Consider the following 19,623-nt stretch of genomic DNA (forward strand, 5'->3'; position numbering starts at 1 on the left):
TCGTGTGTTACATTTCCTTTAATGATATTCTTTCATATCATATAAACCAATCAGAATTGGTGAAGCTTCAACCTACAGCACAAAAAGTCTCCTTACCGTGCATTTAACTGATCTTGCATATCCCGGATACTTTCCTCATTTCTGTGGTCAGTGTTCAGCAGTTGTCCTGCCACTTCATTCACATCCGCTATTCTTGATGCTAAATTGTTCATTTCTGCCTCAAGTGTTTCAAACCTGTAATACAAATTCATCAGAAAAGAATCTTAGAGGGAAAAAAACACATTTTCACATATGGTTTGGAAATTTTATATAGCTAAACTTTGACCTATAAGTGTAAACAGTCAGTCATCTCCAAGAATCTACACCAATTACCTTTGCTGGACTACTTCAAGATCTTCAAGTTTCTCAGGGATTTCCATTCCATTTAGCCATTGCTCTTTTTCATCTATCCAAAGGATACAAGCATCTGCTTCACTGAACATTTTATAAAGAGCCAATGAGTCTTGAAGGGCCTGCTTCCGATGGGAAGCCAAGGTCACCAACTCCTCATAGCGCTGCTCCAAAGCAGGAAGTCTTCCATCAACCTCAGGAGAATGAGAGTATGTTGTAGGCAAGCTACTGGCCTGTTCATGCAGAGTATCGATAGCAGGTCGGTGGTTCAGAATCTCTTCTTCCACGTCTTTGTGTTTCTTTATTAACCTCTGTGTAGAGTACTCATCATGACCTACATCATTGGTTGAAACCAGCCTTAGTGTGTCTAGGATCCAGACCTCTGCATCATTGGCATCAGCTTGGAATTGGTAGAAACTGTAGGCTTCCCTTAATTTGTGTTCCCTGTCTTCAGCCAAAGCTTCAAGCTCCTTCCATTGCCCTTTAATGTCTACTATTTTTTCTTCAATTTCTCCAGCTCCAAAGTGACCCTGTGCTATTAGTTCTTCACCTTCAGCTACTGTCTGCTGCAACGGTCCGTGACGTCCACTCATTTCATCTCGGAAAGCGTTATGCTTACTGATTAACCGTAAGGAGCTAGTGATGTCTTTACCATAGTCATCAGACATTAGAAGACGACTTTGTTCTCGGATCCAAGCTTCTTCTTCACCCATATCCCAGAAAAATTTCCAAAGTCTTCTAGACTCCTCTAGCTTTGATCTTCGAGCTGAAGATAAATTGCACAGTTCTGCATATCGTTGCTCTAGAAGTTGTACACGCTTTCTGACCAGCTCTGGGTCACATGGTTTATAATCTAGACAACAAAAGATAAAAATTGGATCATAAAGGATGAAAACATACAACAGAGAAGTTGTTTAGTTTTTCAGATGCAGTTTTTGATGTCCAAACCAGGAGTGGACCTCAAAGATGAATAAAATAAATTAGGCCTCAGAAGAGCCAGCTCATTTGAATATTTTCTCACTGTAACGGAGGCCCCGGTGGAAGCGAAAAGAGGTTCCCCACATGCCCTACAGTTAATGAGGGTGCGTTATGGAACAGTCTACTACTGAGAAAATGGTGGAAGATGACCTTTAAGGACTGAACCTTCTGGCACCTGGGCTAGGCCACGCCTTTTGAACAAATAGGAAAACTGCCTAAAAATGATTTGAAACTCTCAATGAATGTGGTGCACTGCATTTCAGGTCCAATTTCCTCCAGAATTCTGGCAGACAGATTGATACATCTCCCTAACTATGTGTGATATTTCTAGCGCAAGTCATTTTTCATTTACCTTCATCGTCAGCCATGAATTTTTGTGCAACAGTACCAACAGATTTAACACGTTCTGCTTGAACAGCAATATCAGCCTCCACCAGGGTGTGAGTTTGGAGAAGATCTTCTACTCCATGAAGGTGTTTCCCATAATCTTCAGACTGCAGACGACCCTGATAAAAGAAGGTGATTAAATTTATTGTTCCAACTTACATCCCAAATATAGCAAATAATTTCGAGCGATCTTTTAGCCTTACCTTCATATCATCTGTCCAATCCATGAGATACAAAAGGTCCTGGAACATTCTCTGAAGATCTAGGTTCATCAAAAGTCTTCGGCGCCTAGAAGCAACCAGTTCCCTTAAATAATCCCATAAGCGTGTCACATTATTTGAGCGTGCCAAAATTCTTCTGATATCGTGATAATTCTCTGCCTCTAGTTCATTGGAAACAGCATTTACTGCTTGTACACGCTCGCTGTATGCAACAATATCTGTCTCAATAGCTTCATGTTTCCGTACGGCAGCTTCAACTGCAGCAAGGTCCACACCAAAGTTATCCTAAAGGAGGAAAGTTCAACTTCAGCTTAATAGGTTCACAATTGACAGGTTCACAGAGAGTCCTATTAACTAAATGCCGACCTTCTTTACCTAAAATTAGTTTTCCCCTAGAGTGCGTTACCAGACTTTCTCCGTGCTGCAGATTCACAGGTTGTTACAGTGTGCAAGGAGCACTTCACCCTCCCACCGTGCACTGAAACCTCCTATACTGCAGTGTGATTACATCAGGAAGATAGGGCAGGGGAGTGCTATGAGAACATTAGCATAAAAGTTGATTTTAGAAGGAAGGTGGCCTTGGATAACTAATAGAAGATGATTATTGCATGAATCTATGTGTAAAGGTCTCTGGTTTATCAGCTTGATTTTGGAAGATTTCCTATAAGCCCCCACTGCAAAAAGAGACCTTTACACTAGCTTGCAGGTCACCTTTAAAACAGGACTTAAACAGTCCTGAAGGGTCAGCAAAGCAATAGATCACCACACACAATAGTGCCAGGCATACAGTGGTCACCTGTACAGAGTCATCAGTAGAAGTTTTTTCTCATGTGTCAGATCAGAGACAAATGATGTTTGTACGCTGGTGTCTTTTGGTTGTGCAGATTTGGTCTAAGAAAAGCTGGATAGGTATACAAAATTACTAAGATGTTTAATACCTGTGACACAAGACGCTGATTCTCACTTAGCCAGGTTTCTCTCATGGCTGCCTTCCGATCGAATCTAGCCGCCAATTGCTCCAATTTCTCTTGACGAATCAGCTCATCACGCAAGGCAAGTTCTCGTTCATGTTCTGCCTTCTCGAGGCGCTCCCAAGCCTAGAACAATAAATAGGAAGATTGTAGGATTTCACCAAAAGAAAAAGGTATAGTATTTAACAAATATACTAAAATAATCCAAGACAGAACGCATACTAAAAAACCGTACCTTGTTTATATCAGATATAAGTTTTCCTTCCCTTGGAGTGTAGACCTTTTGATTGTTTGCTCTCATTTTACTCTGTATAGTAAATAGGAGGACTTCCAAATTACCCTTTTCTGTGAACCTGAAACCATATAAAACACACAGATTTTGTAGTAAGATGTAGGGACTAAATGATAAAGAGGGTCAGTCAGCAGTTATAATCAAAAAGCTGGAGGTATTGTTAGGTATTGGCTCTGGAGATCTGTGTGTGTTGTAAGTAGAAGAAGAATGAAGAAATCAGGCGAAACAGGACTGTGAATAAGGAATTCATATTCAAGGATTGTAGCTGGACACCGCAAAGCCCCTCCCCATGAGTAATATGCAAACAGAAGCTGCTACAACTGCGGTAAATGTCTGTGCAGAAGTACAGTGATCTCACACAACAGTGCAAGAGTATTGAAAGCCTAGTTACAACCCTGGAATATGAATGCATTTTTCACAGTCCTGTGTTTACTAACACCACACACAAAAGTATGGTTTTACAGATCTCCAAGGTTGCTGCCCAACACTGTCTGTGATTTTGAAGGTCAAATTGCTGACAGATTCCCGATATATAGACAAGCAGTTATTTACTTCTTCATAGAATGTTACAGTGACTTCTTTTAGAGACTTCCATAATCCACCTGAATGCATCTGGGGCCTAGTTTTGTACCAGGAGTGGTTGTCCAACCCATTTTCTAAATATTTGAGGTTAAAATATTAATAAGAAGATTTCTTATACTTTTGCTTAATTAAATGTAACAGAATATTTTAGAAAAAGCTTGACATTTATAAATGAAAGAAAGATAAATGATGAAAGCATTGAAACGGCTAATAAGTAACTAGAAGGAGGTGCAGACATTTGTACAGTGGAGAGGAAATGCTTTTCTTATCTCTTAGAGAAGTTTTGGCTCAGCCTAGTTCTCAGGATTATGAGCAGATGCTTCTATGAATTGATAGGAATTCCTACACAGGTAGGATATTGACTCAGGCAGATGTCCAACATCTCAAGTCAGATGAAATCCCTCTTAGAAATATTCAAGTATTGTACAAATTGCTTTAGTTGTGCGATATGTTTGCACTTCTAGGCAGCTCAATTGCTTGTTATACACAGTGGAACACTGTATTCACTGAAATACAAACATTTTGTAGCAGAATTTTTTTTTTAATCCAGCCGCCAAGTCACGTAGTTGACGTGACTTGTCAACTACTCAGCTTTTGGCCCACACCCTTGTGCTCCTGTACAGTTCTTCCCTCTCTCACTTATGTCAGTCTACCCAGGCTAAGAACTGTGAAGGAGCAGGAGGGAGGAGCTGTACAGGAGCACAAAGGTTGTTTTTTTGAAATGCATCCAAACCAAAAGCCTAACCCCTGGGACTACACAGAGGATTCTGTCAGGGTGCAAGGCAAGTTGTAACACACAATTATATTGTAGTGCAAATGCTTAGAGAAGGCAGAAAGGCATATATGCAATGCAGGCCTGAAGTGGTTCTGTACAGTTATGTCTTCGGGTTATATCTTGAAACATTTTTTAAAAATTCAGTAACTTCGTAAAAAAATAAACAAAATAATCTTGCATGACCACATTCTGACACACGTAACATTTTTATACTTTGGTGTACGGAGATGGGAAAGGAGTCATTTTTTGCAGGATGAGTTGACTTTTTTTTTATCGATTCTATTTGGACAACTGTATGGCCGGATGATTTTTTTTTTTACATTTTTATGGGAAGCAAAATAGCAAAAAAAGTGTTTTCACATGCAGAGTTTTTTAATGTTACCTTGTTCACCATACAGCATAAATATTTTTATATATTTTGATAAAATCAGACATTTTGGGATGCAAGAATCCTTAACATCTTTCTGATTTTATTTGTTTATTTATTCTGTAAATGTGTTCTAAGGATAGGAAGTGGATGTTTTTTTCGTACTTTTATAAACCATTTCATTTTTACTATTATTAAGTGGGTCAGATTGCTAATACAATAGAATGCATCTCTATTACAGACTGCCTCCTACAGGGGGCTTCTAATAGGTTGATTGTCGTGATTGGTACGGTTAGTAGGTGGCAAGTGTATGCCCCATATAGAGAGGACTCTGCTTGTGAGCCCTCTCTATACACTTAATGAATGTTAGACATTGTGAAAGGGTTAAACCATAATGTAAATATTTATTAATGTAACCATTATCTGGTTATATAACTAGAAATACCTCACATGGAATGGGAGAAATACTGTAGCAGTTTAACTGGTGTGACAGGTTTTCATCCATGATACTACACAAGGTTTCACCACAAAAAGCACTTTATCACCTCTCCACAGAAAGCTGATAAGAGTGTGAAAGCTTGAGCACGAACACCAGTGCCCTAGAAGCTGATGGATGGTCAAATTATGCACTCAATGATCATATATTTATCTTTAGAGCAGTTACACAGAATGCCCGAAAACTCACTTTGGAGGCTTTTCTACTGTTCGGTATGTGTTGAAGGCTTGAAGTTGGTTCTGAACACCGGTCAAGGAGTTGGCCAACTTTCGATCATTGAGTGTGATGATCATCTGCTCAATCCATTGGAGAAGCTCCGATGCCAGGCGCTCATAATTTTCAATAAGCTGGTCGGCTTCAATAGCATGATCTAATACCTACAAAATACAAATTAGTACAAAGCCACATGAAGAGCTTCTGTAACACATTATTCATCCAATACAAAATAGAGGAAGGATTTGTTATATTTATATCAGTGAAATGAGGCCTCATAGACTAAGTTGTGATCAGCAGTGTATCCACATTAAAGGAGTGCATATTATTATAAAATTTCTTATTTTATCCAATGGCAGACTTTGTCCAGAAGTAAATAACCTGTTACTTTACGTCAATGTCTGAAAAGTTTGCTACATGGATGGTGTACAGCTGGACAATGGTAACCAAAAACTTCCCCACTTTCCTTAAATACTATTTTAACTCAGATTGTACCATTACATAACCACATATTAAATACCTTAACAGTTAAATACAAGGCATGCATAAACAAGCACTGTCTACACCTAATGACTTGTATGCCAAAAAGTTCTGCCATGTCCCTGGGGAAAATGTAAAATAAAAAAAAAACAACAACAACTTTGTGAAACAGTGAAATACCTTGCCTATACGTTTCCCCTCCACGGCCAGGGCCTTCATCTTTGAAAAGTAGTGGTAGAACGTTGCCACGTAAGTAATAATGGACTTCTCATCTGGTTGGTCTACGTTTACATCTGATGAAACAACGTGAAAATATTCAATGTTTTTAGTGATACAAAAAGGAAAAACCTAATATACAATATATATATTGTATATGTCTGCATACATGCATATCCACTAAAGGAATCTCCACCATCGCATTTACAATCACCAAGAGATATAAACAGCTCTTTATTGGCATGTACCTTAAAGAGTTATATGGACTGCAAGAGTATAGGTAGGTAGATGGACCTGGATCTTTATTTAACCAGATCTACTATGATCCCATAGGTATATAACGGTTTATTGAACCAGACCCAAGTCAAAAGTAGAATCAGGGGCGTTTATCTGGTCCTGGGTTCTCAGATTCTGTCATCATAACTGCACAAAATATATTTTAATTTATCGAATATTTTTTCCCTATTTTTAGCAGGCTCTGCTGATATTTTTGGGGAAATACATGCATTTTATGTGTAGCCTGTTTGTAGATTGGTATGTCAGTAGTGGAGACTGACGCATTCTATAGGCCCTTTTATGCCATATTAAATGCATAGAGAGAATAAAGGCTGTGTGTACACAGACAAAGCAAGAGGTTATTTACCTTCAGGATCCAGAAGCTTAGTGAGGCCAAGCTCTCGCTCAGCAATGTTAAATGCATTTTGTAAGTTGTGGTGAGCGTTAGATTTCTTCAGCGTGTCAAAGTCAATAATATCTGGCCTAGATATGATAAAAATAAGGTTAAAACAATATCATATAAACACAACTACCATTCCCAAAATTCTTACAGTGGTGTATAGTTCCAAACAAGCTGTCAAGGTTGAGTTTACTACATTTCTGACAGATAGCTTTAACAATCATATCCTTCACACATTGTAAGTTCCTTACCTGTGCTTGTGCACAATGGCGTTGAATGCCAGCCCATCACGCCAACTTGTTGTGAAGTTGTGAACATTTACATTTGGATACCTGGAAAAGAAAATACACAAGTTAATAAGTATTAATTAATGAAGTAATTCTCCATTTATACATAAAAACAAAATGGCATATGGCAGCAATTCAAGTAGAAATATGCTTAGTTTTTACATACAAATGCAATGCAAATATTACCTTTGCTTTTCATAGCTTTTAACTTAAAATTGACACTTTGGATTCTAAAGCTCCACCTATGAAATGAAACTGCTTCCAATGTCATATGCAAATGGACAGGGAAGAGCCACTTTTAGATGCTAGAGAGGAAGCCTCACTTGATACCCATAGCTTCGGCTCTATAGCAGCAAGAACCATGGATTTGGATTCAGATTAAAGATGGGAATATTCAAATCATCACAAATGTTGTGCTGTATGCTATATACAGGCAGTTAAAGACAGAAATTTGAGTGGGAGATGCATTTTTTTTGTTTCAACAACTTTTATTGCAAATTTATAATAAAATTAGTCAAATGGTGAAAAATATAGCTAAAGTTACGAATCTTACATACAGGTCATACCAATATTGGCTTTTAATGTCACTAGATATTTTTCTAAGATCAGCAACAGTGGTATTCATTATACTTGTTTTGCAAATTCCAATTCCTGTCCAACTAGGCGTTTAGCTGCCTGCATCTCTGGTTCTGTAGCTCATATTTCCACAAGCCTCATGCCATTTGAAAGATAAAATTTTCACCTTTTATACACCCAACACACATATACCTTACACACAAGCATGATTGTGCTATATAGACCAAGGTAAAGGCTATATGTGCATTTTCACACATAGAAATTTGTATATAACTGAAGGCAATTTTTTTGTGTGAGGTAAATATTAAATTGCATACTCTAACCAACAGGGCTGGTAGTTTTGTGGTGTACAACAAGGCAACAGGTTCAATTTAGTTAATATATTTCCTCAGCCATCTCTATGCAGCCTTTAATAGTTTTATTTGGTCCTCATCTTTCCCAAGCAAATAAATTGCCAATATTTACACTCCCTGATGTCAGATGCCAGGTGATCTGCTCCAGCCTAGATCCACCCATCTGTCTAATATAGCATAGTTTCAGTACCAAAGCAGACAGCCAGCTACTAACCATCTGACAGCAAGATCCAGAAAAAAAAATTACACTGATTGCCCGGGAACAGTGGGGACTACAGAGGGAGGAGCGACAGTAGTTGATGGAGACCTTTACTTTATGTATTACATTTTCAGTATAACCCATCAATGGTCAGTGGCTCACCCAGCAGTCTTCATTTGACACCATAGTAGTAAGGCATCCTTGGCCGACTTCTTCTCTTTATTATCCTCCGTCTCCACACTGATATCTTGAATCTAAAGAAAAAGTTGATTTTTTTCATGAATCTGGAACTCATTCTACTGATTTTTTTTAAATGCATCTAATGGTTTATTATTTCGTTTTAATCATCATAGTAACCATATAGTGTTATGGTGACCCACTGCACCGCTGTTTGGAGGCACCTGTAGATTATTATATCTAATGAGGGATAAAAATAAGGTAACTAATTTGAAAAGGTAAAGCAAAATAATATTACCTGGAAACGGAGGATGATGGTCCATATCAGTCCTAGAGTCAGCCTGTGGTTACCATCCACAATGTCATGGGATCCCATATTCTCTAAATGGACCTTCTGCTCTTTTAAGAACTGTAGTGCTTTGTCCACATTTTCAAGGCAATGAATACGCATGCGACCCTTTGTAGGCTTAGGCTATAAGAAAGAAGAGCAATACGTTTTACATCATTTTGATTAGTAATAAAGAATCACAACAAGTGGACAGCTGGTAGGGATAGAAATACAAAGTGACTTGTATGCCCTACCATTGTATCGACAGGCTGATGGTTAACTGCCTTAGTTTCCTAGGCTTGGCTATACAGACTAGATACAAGTAGCTGTATACATTAAATGACAGCACATCCCCTCCTGTGAACATGACACCGGGGGCCAAATGAACAGACAAATATTTGTATGTTTGAAACCTCTGGATAATTGTGTCCTCTTTTTCCATATTTATGTGCAAATTTTAGAAATCTACAACAGCTGGGAACCAGAGTGGTCTATAATCAAAGCCATTTTTCATAGCAAATACTAGTGACACCTGTTAACCAGCGCTGAATATAAATTGCTGCTAACCTATTTCATACTCCAGTTCAGCCTTGGTTTGCAGAGTAGTCACCGATAGATGGCACTAGAGGGATATGTTTACTCTTTCTGGAATACTTTTGCTAGGAAATATTGCTGTAGTGGGTTCTACATTGTTTCGATAGGAGTACACCTTCCTGTGAAGCCTTTGTATGATCACGGATACTAAGTGTGGCGTGTTTGGCTTTAGTAAATCTAGATACAGTTGTTTCATTTGGGTTTTAAAACACCTTATAGGCACCACCCTCCAAATGCAGCAATATATATAACGTGGAAAACATAGAACACCCATCAGGCCTGGGTAGATTGAAGAATTTAGTTCATATTTGACCCATATATCATCTGGAACGTAGGCAGGAATGGCATGACAGAACATCAACAAACAGCCTGGGATGCAGATCTATGCTTGTTTTCACATAGTATCATAGTAAAAGTCCAACCTATAAATCCTACAGTGTTGGTCCAGACGATGGCAAACACCCATGAGGAGATGCCAATGGACACATAATGGTCACAACAAATCCCCCAAAAATGGTGGTTCAAAGCATGTACACCAGTTCCTTGGCACATGTTCATAATAGTCAATAGAAAGTGAATCTATTTTAGTTATAAAATTAACTCAATCTGATGATTTTTCTAAGCAGGCTCATTACCTTTGCGAGAAGTGACCATCAGTTTCCGAGAACATAAAGGTAACAATGGATATGCCTGCACTTACCTAATTATCACTTCAATATCTCCTGAAACATAACGATCAATATTTGGCTACAACTACGGATTCTTGTTTGCTTTTATCACCAAGTCAAAGTACACACCTCCGGTATAGCCTGTCATTACTTGCTTCCATTATGGAAGTAATGAAAATCAGATATTGATGTAAATGGCATGAAAGACATAGCCAAGAAAGTTTGACTCACTAAATCTGGCCCACACTTGTCCCACAACAAACGTGGTAGGAGTTTCCTTTGTGAGAACAACCAACTGCTACGGTCCAGGTGCCTACTATCCCCCTCAGCGGTCATCTCCTCACACAAATCTGTCATACTCTCAGCCAATCTCCGTTCACATTCAACAGTATATTGACGTATATCTGCCAAACGTAATATTCTCTATAGGATCTATGCTATCACTGAAGATAGAAGACAAGGGCATGACTTTGGAAGGGGTTATCCAGGAAATCTAAAAACTCAGCATTGTGTTCACTGATGTTTTTAACTAAATTGTCTCCACCTCTTGGTAGCTCCAAGGTTAAAATAAATCATCATTGAAGGTCCATGGAGCAGTGCCTTTACGCAGATGGGTATGCTCATTTGACAAATATCTGCCAGCTAATGATAGAGGGCTCGGCTGTTTTTGAGACAGCAACGTGAATCCAGCTGATGACATGATACAAAGGCATGCCAACAATTGGAAAATGGGAGACCATGTGACCCTGGCTCAAAGCATCATTGTGAAACAGTGTAAAGGCACAGCTTTTTTGACCCTCAGATCAGATGAAGCAACCAGGGACTACAAGTAAGGCTACATTCACACTGCTGTTGCCCGCTGTAGCACGTGCACACGGCAGTGCCGGGGAGAGGAGGAGGAGAGCGGAACTTTCCATAACATGTCCCATCATTCTACGGGCTACGGAACAGTACGGTGCTGCGATGTAGGGGGGCGTATATATGTCCCCCATACGTTCATGTGAATGTAGCCTAAGCAGGAGACAAGTTAGATACTAACATGAAAACTCTGCAATGAATAAACTGTTGAGTGATATTCCCTGTGTAACCTGCTCTCCCAGAAGTAGGACAACTACTGAAAGTTGGGGTGCATTTATTTGTTACTATATCCCTTATCAACTAAAATATTTTGCCTTGTAGGTATAATATTGAACGCTGGAGATGACATTTACTATGAAATTGTCTGTTCACCCACTGATGCTTCTTATTTGGTGTAATCCAAGAAATTATTGGTGGAGTGCTTTGACCTTGTATATACAAACAAAAGATAGAGCGCGGCACTCACCAAGAACTCTTAAAACTTGATGCTTTATTCAGTGCATAATACAGGACAGCAGGATGTTGACATGAGGCTAGAATGACAGGCCGTTACGTGTTCTAGAGCAGTGGTCCCCAACCTTTTTTTGCCCAGGGACCGGCTGTAAACATATATTTTCGCCAAGGACCAGTAGGTGGGGGGGGGGGGGGGGGGGGGAATACAGTCTGGTTTCTGTTTCATAGCCAAAAATGTAAGTTTGCATGCCCCACATAACTCCCTCTGTGCCTAGCTTATATTGTCCAATTTCCAGAAGAAGCCCCCCCACCTTCTACTATCCCAGCTGAACTAAAAACAAAAAAAAAAAAAAAATACTCGCCTTCCCTGTTCCCCTGCAGCAGTCTTCTCCTCGCTCACCATCAATAGAACAGTGCATTTACATGGAAATTAAGTAATGGAAGAGAAGAAGCTGCAGGGGAATGGGGAAGGTGAGTATATTTTCTTTTGTTTGTTTTTACAGAGGTACAGCGCGGCCTGGAACCAGGTGTTCCATGGCCCGGTCTTGGGCCATGGACCGGTGGTTGGGAAACACTGTTCTAGAGTGTAGAAAAGGAGCGTAAAACGGCCCAGCACTCCAGACTCAGGTCAACTTCCTGTATTATACACTGAATAAAGCAATACGTTTACCATGCTCCATCTTTTATTATATATACATGTGGTTGTGTTTGACTGAGCACCACCGGTTCTCCTTTTAACCTCCTGTGTGCCTTATCCAGCTGGCTGTATAAGAAGTCTATATAGGCAATCCCAGTCTGTGTATCTCATTTTGATACAAGTGTTTTGACCTCTTGATCCTTTTCACGGATGTGACTTTATGTAATATGGTAACACTAATGAAAGATTTACTTTGTAGAGTGGAGATTTGACTCATTTTGGTTCTTTGGTTTACATCTTCACCACCAATAATAGAAGTATTGGTAGGAGTAAGTAGAAGATCCACTCACCAGCTGTTCTCCGGAGAGGACCTCTAACAGTCGGATCAGCATCCTTCCATCTCGTAGGTCATTGTACAGATCAGAAATCCTACACGTGACCCGGGCAAGGTGAGAATTGACCCATTTTGTAAAGGTTTTCTTTTGCACCGCTTCACGTTCATCTAGAGTAGAGTAAAAAGAACAGTGAGTAAAGTTCAATGAGTTTTCATTTAATCTTTACATGAGGAAAGTTAAGAGCACGGCGGTTCCTTCTTCACCTCATTTGCTCATCCCTTCCCGGTAAATGAGATTTGTGGCATGTATGATGTAAGCTTTTCACTCCATTCATAACTTATTAGTCGGTTGGTTACGAGAGTCATGAAGTTGTGCGAGATCCAAAAGACGAGTGAATTCAACACTCCCTAGACCTCTCTGACCTTGACAGGTTGAATATATAATATGCCTGGAAAAACAGTTTTGACCATTGTTGCGGTGAATTATTATTCTTTACAATAGCCAACGAGCATTCTTAGTAGGCTGACCCTTTCTGTTTAAAGGCATCATAAGGCTGGCCATATTCATCCGACCGCCATTACAATAAAAGAGGTCGAGCAAGACACTTCCAAGCATCTTCAATGATGGTACATCTGAGAACCCAGGGATGTGGCGTGCTGAAATCCTACAGATGGAGGGAGAGTTATTATAACACACATGATAATATAATAAACTTGTATGGCCCTCCAAATGACCTTGCTGAAAAGGACAAGGTTAACTTTTCCAGGGATAGCTTAAGAATATAAAGTCAGCTGCTTATCATTGGTAAAATGACAGGCATTCAGGGAAATGTGGTGAAGTTTAGTGATGACACCCTGGTCATGAGGCTGTGCTGAACAGGACATTGCTATTAATATAATAAAAAAAAAAATAGCCATGAACAACCTGCCAACCCCCTCTCAACCAAAGTCAAATCACATTGCATCAGCTAGGTTACTCCAAAAACCTGAAATACAGGTTCCATGACAAGTCACATGTCTTGTTTCACAGGGAGCGGCCATGGGGGGGGGGGGGGGAGAGGAGGAGAGCAGTACAAGACGGGAAGGCTCCTGGAAAATGGTTAGGTAATGCTGTTTATAGTGGCAGCTCGGAGGATATTTACAGGGTGGCCAAAAATCAACTAATAATCAAAGATGACATCACACAAAGCACTCGGAACACCCTGCATAAATACAGTGTATACATATAAAGGTGTAGGGATAAAGACTACAATGTATGGAAGGAGACTGATGTACAGAAAGAGCATAACTTCTGCACAACCAAAATAACTAATGAAACCCAACAGAAGAAGCTGTCAGGAGGAACAACACAGTACAATGCAGACCTATACTGATAGTATTCACACAAGGCATTTCACTTCATAATACTTCACACAATCGGCTTCAGCAAAAGGTCAACACAAACTAGCAGGACAGAGATGTGTTTTGTAGAAAAAAAGAAAAAAGCTACGTTTGCAGAATAAGCTGCTACTGTCACTTCCACTTATGTACTTAACCTTCAATAACTGTAATGGCATTACAAGTTTCAACGTTTGCCCCTCGCCTGTTAATAAAAGGTACCTTAGCCTTGGGACTGGGCATCACTGTGCACTCAGTAGAGGAGACACCTGGGATTTGCCCCCACACTTCTTTTCCAGATACAGTCTTGGTACTGAACGTGCTGTTTGTACCGTTTACAGTAATAAAACTTAGTTTTAGAATCATGTAATATTATTACATATATAAATTGACATAGGATATGAGAACACAGTCCTGCTTACAGCTACGTGTACATTTTGGCGACTGCTTCCGGCCCAGGATTTGTCCTCCCTTGCACCTGTGTTGTCGGGAGACCACTGGGCAGAACCAACAGACAAGAACCACAATTTTTTGGGGATTGGATGCATTGTTGGGAATTATTGCCTAGAAAGCCAAGAACAGGCAGTTCTATCATGTGAATGGACGCCACAAATCTGTAGCTTCGTCAAAATAATGCAATTACAAAAACTTCTTTTTATCCGAGGACATTTGTATTATTTGAGAAGCGAATACACAAATGTACCACTTTTGCCATGTATGTTTGGATGTGAAGCAGTGAAGGGCCTTAGAATGTATCCAGGTGAAAACCAGTTTTACACAGTAGTATTTTGCATCAGTATTAAGAAACCAGCGATGGATCTTCATCAGATGCTTTACAAATCTTTCCACAACATTTCTGCCTTGTACAATACACTCTAGATTTTGACCACGTTACTAATCATATGATGATTTATTATTGATCTACAATTGTGATCCATTGCGTCTGAGTTTTTTTTCCCATCAAACTGTATTTCTTTAGCAAACACCAGTTCTCCATTTTGACATAACTATTGTGACATGTGCAATATGCAGGTTGTATTAGTTTATAGCAATAGCTCAGACTTCCTGAGAAAGGTATATAATCACACAGCAGATTTTATCGAGCAGCCAGCACCAGGTCGATCAGTGCTAAAAAAAAAAATATCCAACAGCAGATTGAGTTATATTCTGCTGTGTAAACATACGCTTACTTTGTATAGGTTTCACTACCAGGCCAGTAAGATCATTGATGAGATACGGGAGATACCTGTTACACACTGTCAGCTCTGCTACATCTCGGTTCTCACAGATATGTGCTTTCCCCCGGATAACTTATTTGCCTGTAGCTTGCAGATTCTTGCTCCTCACCTTGTGTTGTTTACAGGCAGGAACTGAGTGTCTGTTTGCTCTGTACTGAACTGCATGGGGGCGGGGCTAGAGCAGGGAGACAGAAATCTCACCTGCATGGCCGTCAGAAATCCAAGATGGCATCCCCGACCCATCAGAAGTTACAGGGTCATGTCTAGGGGCAACTGAAATTATGTACACCAGAACTGATAGAGACAGGTTGGAATTATATATAGTATTTTTGATAATAACAGTGAATTAGAAAATGTGTTATTTTGTTATCCTGAGTACATTTAAGAAATGTGTCTTCATGGGAATACCCCTTTAATCCTGATGGTAGATGCCGTTTAAGGAATTCTCATACCAAGTTTGCTAAGTATTCATATGATAGGTCTTGCCACTTTATTCAATAGTATGGGAGTGTCCAGAATTAGCAGCACTGGGCTATCTCCGGCATTGTGTAAGAGAACGAGTTACTGACGAGAGGAACAACTTAGCCTATACAACAATGTTATTGGCCTATTGGTGTATAAAAATAAAGCCTCTTATCAACCATTACAGTATTGCACTCGATTTATGTACTTCAATATGGATCCGTTCTAGTGAGTTCTAGGACATACCCATCTAGTATCTATATGTAGAATAAAAGATAAACTGTAGAATATGTTCATCTTTTACTGACTGATATGGGTTCTTCTACATTTACCATAGTCATACTGGGGATAAAAGGCAGAATTTCTAAAATGTCTTCTTATATCTGTACAATGAAGTCCCAGCACATGTCTATAGAGAGCAATACAACGGAGAAAGGGGGAAAAGATGTTACTATCCGATGGTAGTTCTTTACAAATAGTTTACATGATCAAAAACCACATGACCAAAGGACAAAACCACTTGACTTTGTACAACTCACAAATGTGTCATTTCCACCAGTATTTGTCATTTACAGATACAGTTTCACGTTATCACACAGATCTAGAAATAGCTCTCTATTTAGCCACGTATACACCCAAGTTGCTTGCATGTGACACATCATCAGTCAAATATAGATAAGTCTGATTTATTATTACACAATGGAAATCTGCATTTCCTCTCTGATCCATGAATTAAGTACTTACACCACGCCTTGGAGATGAACAGAATGACAGAACATATTCCTGCTTCCTTAGGATTATGTCAAAAAGTCACATGACCTGTTGCAATGTAAATCCAATGACTGCTTATGTTATGTCACTGGGATGAAAAACTCCAACACTACAAAAAAACCCACACAAGCCAAAAATCTATTAGACAAAAAGTATCTTTTTTCTAGTGGATAAAACACTATATATTTGGGGTCCCAATGGTTCGAAATTGTATTATGCTTGTGTACACACACACACACACACACACACACACACACACACACACATAGTAAGAGATGGCCACTACAAACCACACAATAATTTTTCCAGGACTGGATACAAAGGTGAGAAGACATATCAGGCTTTCGCTCATCCTTCTTAGGCCACAAAAATTCCACAAGAAGAGAATGAAGAAGTCTGAAGCCTTAACACTACAACAACCACTGTATCTGCTTTTACAGCTGCCATCTAGGTGGTTCTTCTTGTTCATCACTGCCCAGCCCCCGTGTGAACACCCAGGATTGCAAAAGCTCTGCTCCTGGGTGTCTAACCCCTAAGATATGGTGGGTTGTTTATGGACCACAGCATACAAGTGGTTTCGTAGGGAAAGAGCTCCCGTCACCCATCTGCACCCTACATTGGTAAGCATGGAGGTGCTGACGAATTCACATGGTAGCTAGGTTGTCCAATAAATGCCCCCAGGTAATAGCTGCTGTAATAGCTGCTAGAAGCACAGGAATAGTGTATGAAATAATGGCATGTCAGGTGTCTATTGTGGAACTGAGTCTCAGCACAGGAAAAAAAATAATAATCTTTAAAAAAAAAAAGTATTATTTAAATAAAAGTTTTAAAAAATCTGTTGAAAAACAGGGGTGGGGGGAACTATGGATATTTTTTTTTATTATCACACCTGCAACAGGCCAGGCTAGGTATTAATCAAGGTCCCAAAATAGGGCCCATTTCACATTATTCCATGATCACAGTCGTGATGGGGAAATTAGAACTCTGTGAATCATATATTATATGCCCATAGTTCAATCCCCAGCATAGTGATGAGTCCGTGGCCATGATCACGGAATAATGTGAAACGGGCCTTCAATCCCGACTGATTATAATGAAAAAGGAAAAAAAATCTGCCAAATGCAGATATCAGTCCATGTTCACACTCCACTCCACTGGTTTTAGCTTACCAATACTGATTGAAAATACTAACATAATGGATCTTAAAGACAAGAGTTTTTCTTTTTGACTTGCCCTATATTGCTGCAGTTCAGTGCTGGAAAAAGCTCTGCAATGGTGGCAGATGTGGCTCACATGTAAGATTCTGCTGCAGGTTTAACAATAACAATATGTTTGACAAATCAGATTCCCTTCAGATCTGCCACAAAAACCACAACTGAGAGGCCAACCTCTAAGACATTCTCAAATTGAGCAACGGTCCCCAACTGCTGCAGTCGACTCTTCCCTCTTTATATGGCATCAGTATGCGGCTGTCAGACACAATGATGTTATTACATTGCATCTACCAGGGCTGGTCCCTGGAAACAAAAAGTTTGGGATCACTGCTTTACAATATTATCCAGATTATCGATCAAGTTCGTTTCTAACATGTGTTTTGCATCATATTTTCATCCATTTTTCACACAAAAAGGCAGAAAAAAAAATAAACAAATAACAATAAACAAACAACCTGGTGAAAGTGGCCTACACCGTTTACAGCAATAGATCAGTGGAGAAATGACTGCTGTGCAAGTGCTGAAGGAGTCTAGTGCCTTAAAATAGATGAAACTAGGACATGCTGAGATTGTCTCTGTACACACAGATGGGAGGTTTAAAAAAAAAAAAAAAAAAAATAACTGAAAAACCAGGTAAATATTCCTACTCATTTTCATGTGTAAGAATTCAGTCAGGAAATGCTGCTTGATATAAGCTTTCACCATCTCTTAACAAATTTCTGACATTGCTAAACATTGGCAGAGCTCCTTCAGTCTTCTATAGTGACCATGTAGTCCTGTACGCCTGGCTGACGCTATAGACCTGCACCTTATTGTTTTTCTAGGACAGCACGAATGCTAGGATCACACCGGGGCGGTATATTCGCAGGCATCCAGAAACCTTCATGTCAGGCATGTGGAGATGTGTACAGGCAGGTAACACACATTCCCATGTTCATGCACCAGACCTGAGATAAATGACTTTTCCCTTATTCTAACTGAGACATACCCGTCAATTTAACACATTTTTCCCTCAAGTGCGTGTCAGGGCAGAAACTTTTCCCTATGGCAAAGGAACCGGTTACGCCCAGAAAGCAGCATCCATCTGTCTGTGGCTGCCATTTACAATTCAAATGACTGCAGTCTGAGCATCCACTAGGAGCACTACCCTGTGACACCTCCCTAGATCATGCAGCCTTGCCTGTATACTGGCTGCTATGGACAACGGACAACATGCAAAATAATCTTCACTGTTGACTTAGGAAGACCTTGAAGGAACATTCACATGTTGTGTTATAGATAAACGCATCCTAAACACAAGTGTGTGAGGGGGGGGGGGGGGGGTCTTCGCCCAAACACATATGTGTTTCCACCGAAATGCATGCGTTTTGGAATGAGCAACACATTTGCATGTCGGTAATGCAACACATATGGCGCTCATTCCGCAACGCATGCGTTTCAGCCAGGCCCCTCCCATCTTGGATGCTTTAAAAAGAGCCAAGTGTGACCACGCCCTTAGGTGGTAAAGATGGCCATACAGACTAGGACACAGGTAACACTACCATACTTGAGGCTGAATATACACTTTTTGATTTAAAAGAGCAATAGGGAGGAGTTGCTCCCAAAAACATTTAGACAAAGACTTGCATTCGGGAAGTAGCACCACATGCTGTAAGTTACCAAACACAAGCAATAAGGTCTTAAAGGTTTTTTGTACAAAGGAAGGTGCATCCATCCGACAACTTCCGGTCACCAACTACAGCATTTATTCCTATGCGGTGTCTGGCACGCAGCAGTGGTTGGGTGTACATGCCCTGCCTGTGTATACTAACAGCGCAGGACAATGGGAACACCGGTGAAGGGAAGTAGAAGTTATTTGGTTTTTTTAGCCTCCATGGCCGGTAACATATTTCTGTTTAAACCCAGACAACCCATTTAAAGCATTTGCAAGAAAATCTTCCCCGAAGCTCTTGAATTGTGTTTCAAAGCACAATAAAAGCAGTGTATGAACACCGCCTAGAATTGAGGCAGGTCACTTGCTCTGGGCAACTACATGTTTTTTAAAATTTTGTTC

At 39.9% G+C, this 19,623-nt stretch overlaps 1 protein-coding gene across 3 annotated transcripts in view; it reads right to left on the reverse strand.

The window, feature by feature from the left end:
• The window catches only part of SPTBN2 (spectrin beta, non-erythrocytic 2), a 114,142-nt gene that overhangs the window by 21,465 nt on the left and 73,054 nt on the right, over positions 1 to 19,623 (reverse strand). For all 3 annotated transcript variants that reach the window (XM_072117886.1, XM_072117887.1, XM_072117888.1), the window contains 13 exons: positions 12,525 to 12,676; positions 8,935 to 9,108; positions 8,622 to 8,713; positions 7,296 to 7,376; positions 7,012 to 7,127; positions 6,333 to 6,445; positions 5,649 to 5,836; positions 3,183 to 3,300; positions 2,915 to 3,073; positions 1,959 to 2,261; positions 1,721 to 1,874; positions 373 to 1,243; positions 97 to 234 (listed from right to left, as the gene is read on the reverse strand). In XM_072117886.1, the coding sequence (XP_071973987.1) occupies positions 97 to 234; positions 373 to 1,243; positions 1,721 to 1,874; positions 1,959 to 2,261; positions 2,915 to 3,073; positions 3,183 to 3,300; positions 5,649 to 5,836; positions 6,333 to 6,445; positions 7,012 to 7,127; positions 7,296 to 7,376; positions 8,622 to 8,713; positions 8,935 to 9,108; positions 12,525 to 12,676 (2,659 nt within the window). The remainder of the gene's footprint in view (positions 1 to 96; positions 235 to 372; positions 1,244 to 1,720; positions 1,875 to 1,958; positions 2,262 to 2,914; positions 3,074 to 3,182; positions 3,301 to 5,648; positions 5,837 to 6,332; positions 6,446 to 7,011; positions 7,128 to 7,295; positions 7,377 to 8,621; positions 8,714 to 8,934; positions 9,109 to 12,524; positions 12,677 to 19,623) is intronic.

This window comes from Engystomops pustulosus, chromosome 7 (assembly GCF_040894005.1).
Source record: "Engystomops pustulosus chromosome 7, aEngPut4.maternal, whole genome shotgun sequence".
Classification (NCBI taxonomy): domain Eukaryota; kingdom Metazoa; phylum Chordata; class Amphibia; order Anura; family Leptodactylidae; genus Engystomops; species Engystomops pustulosus.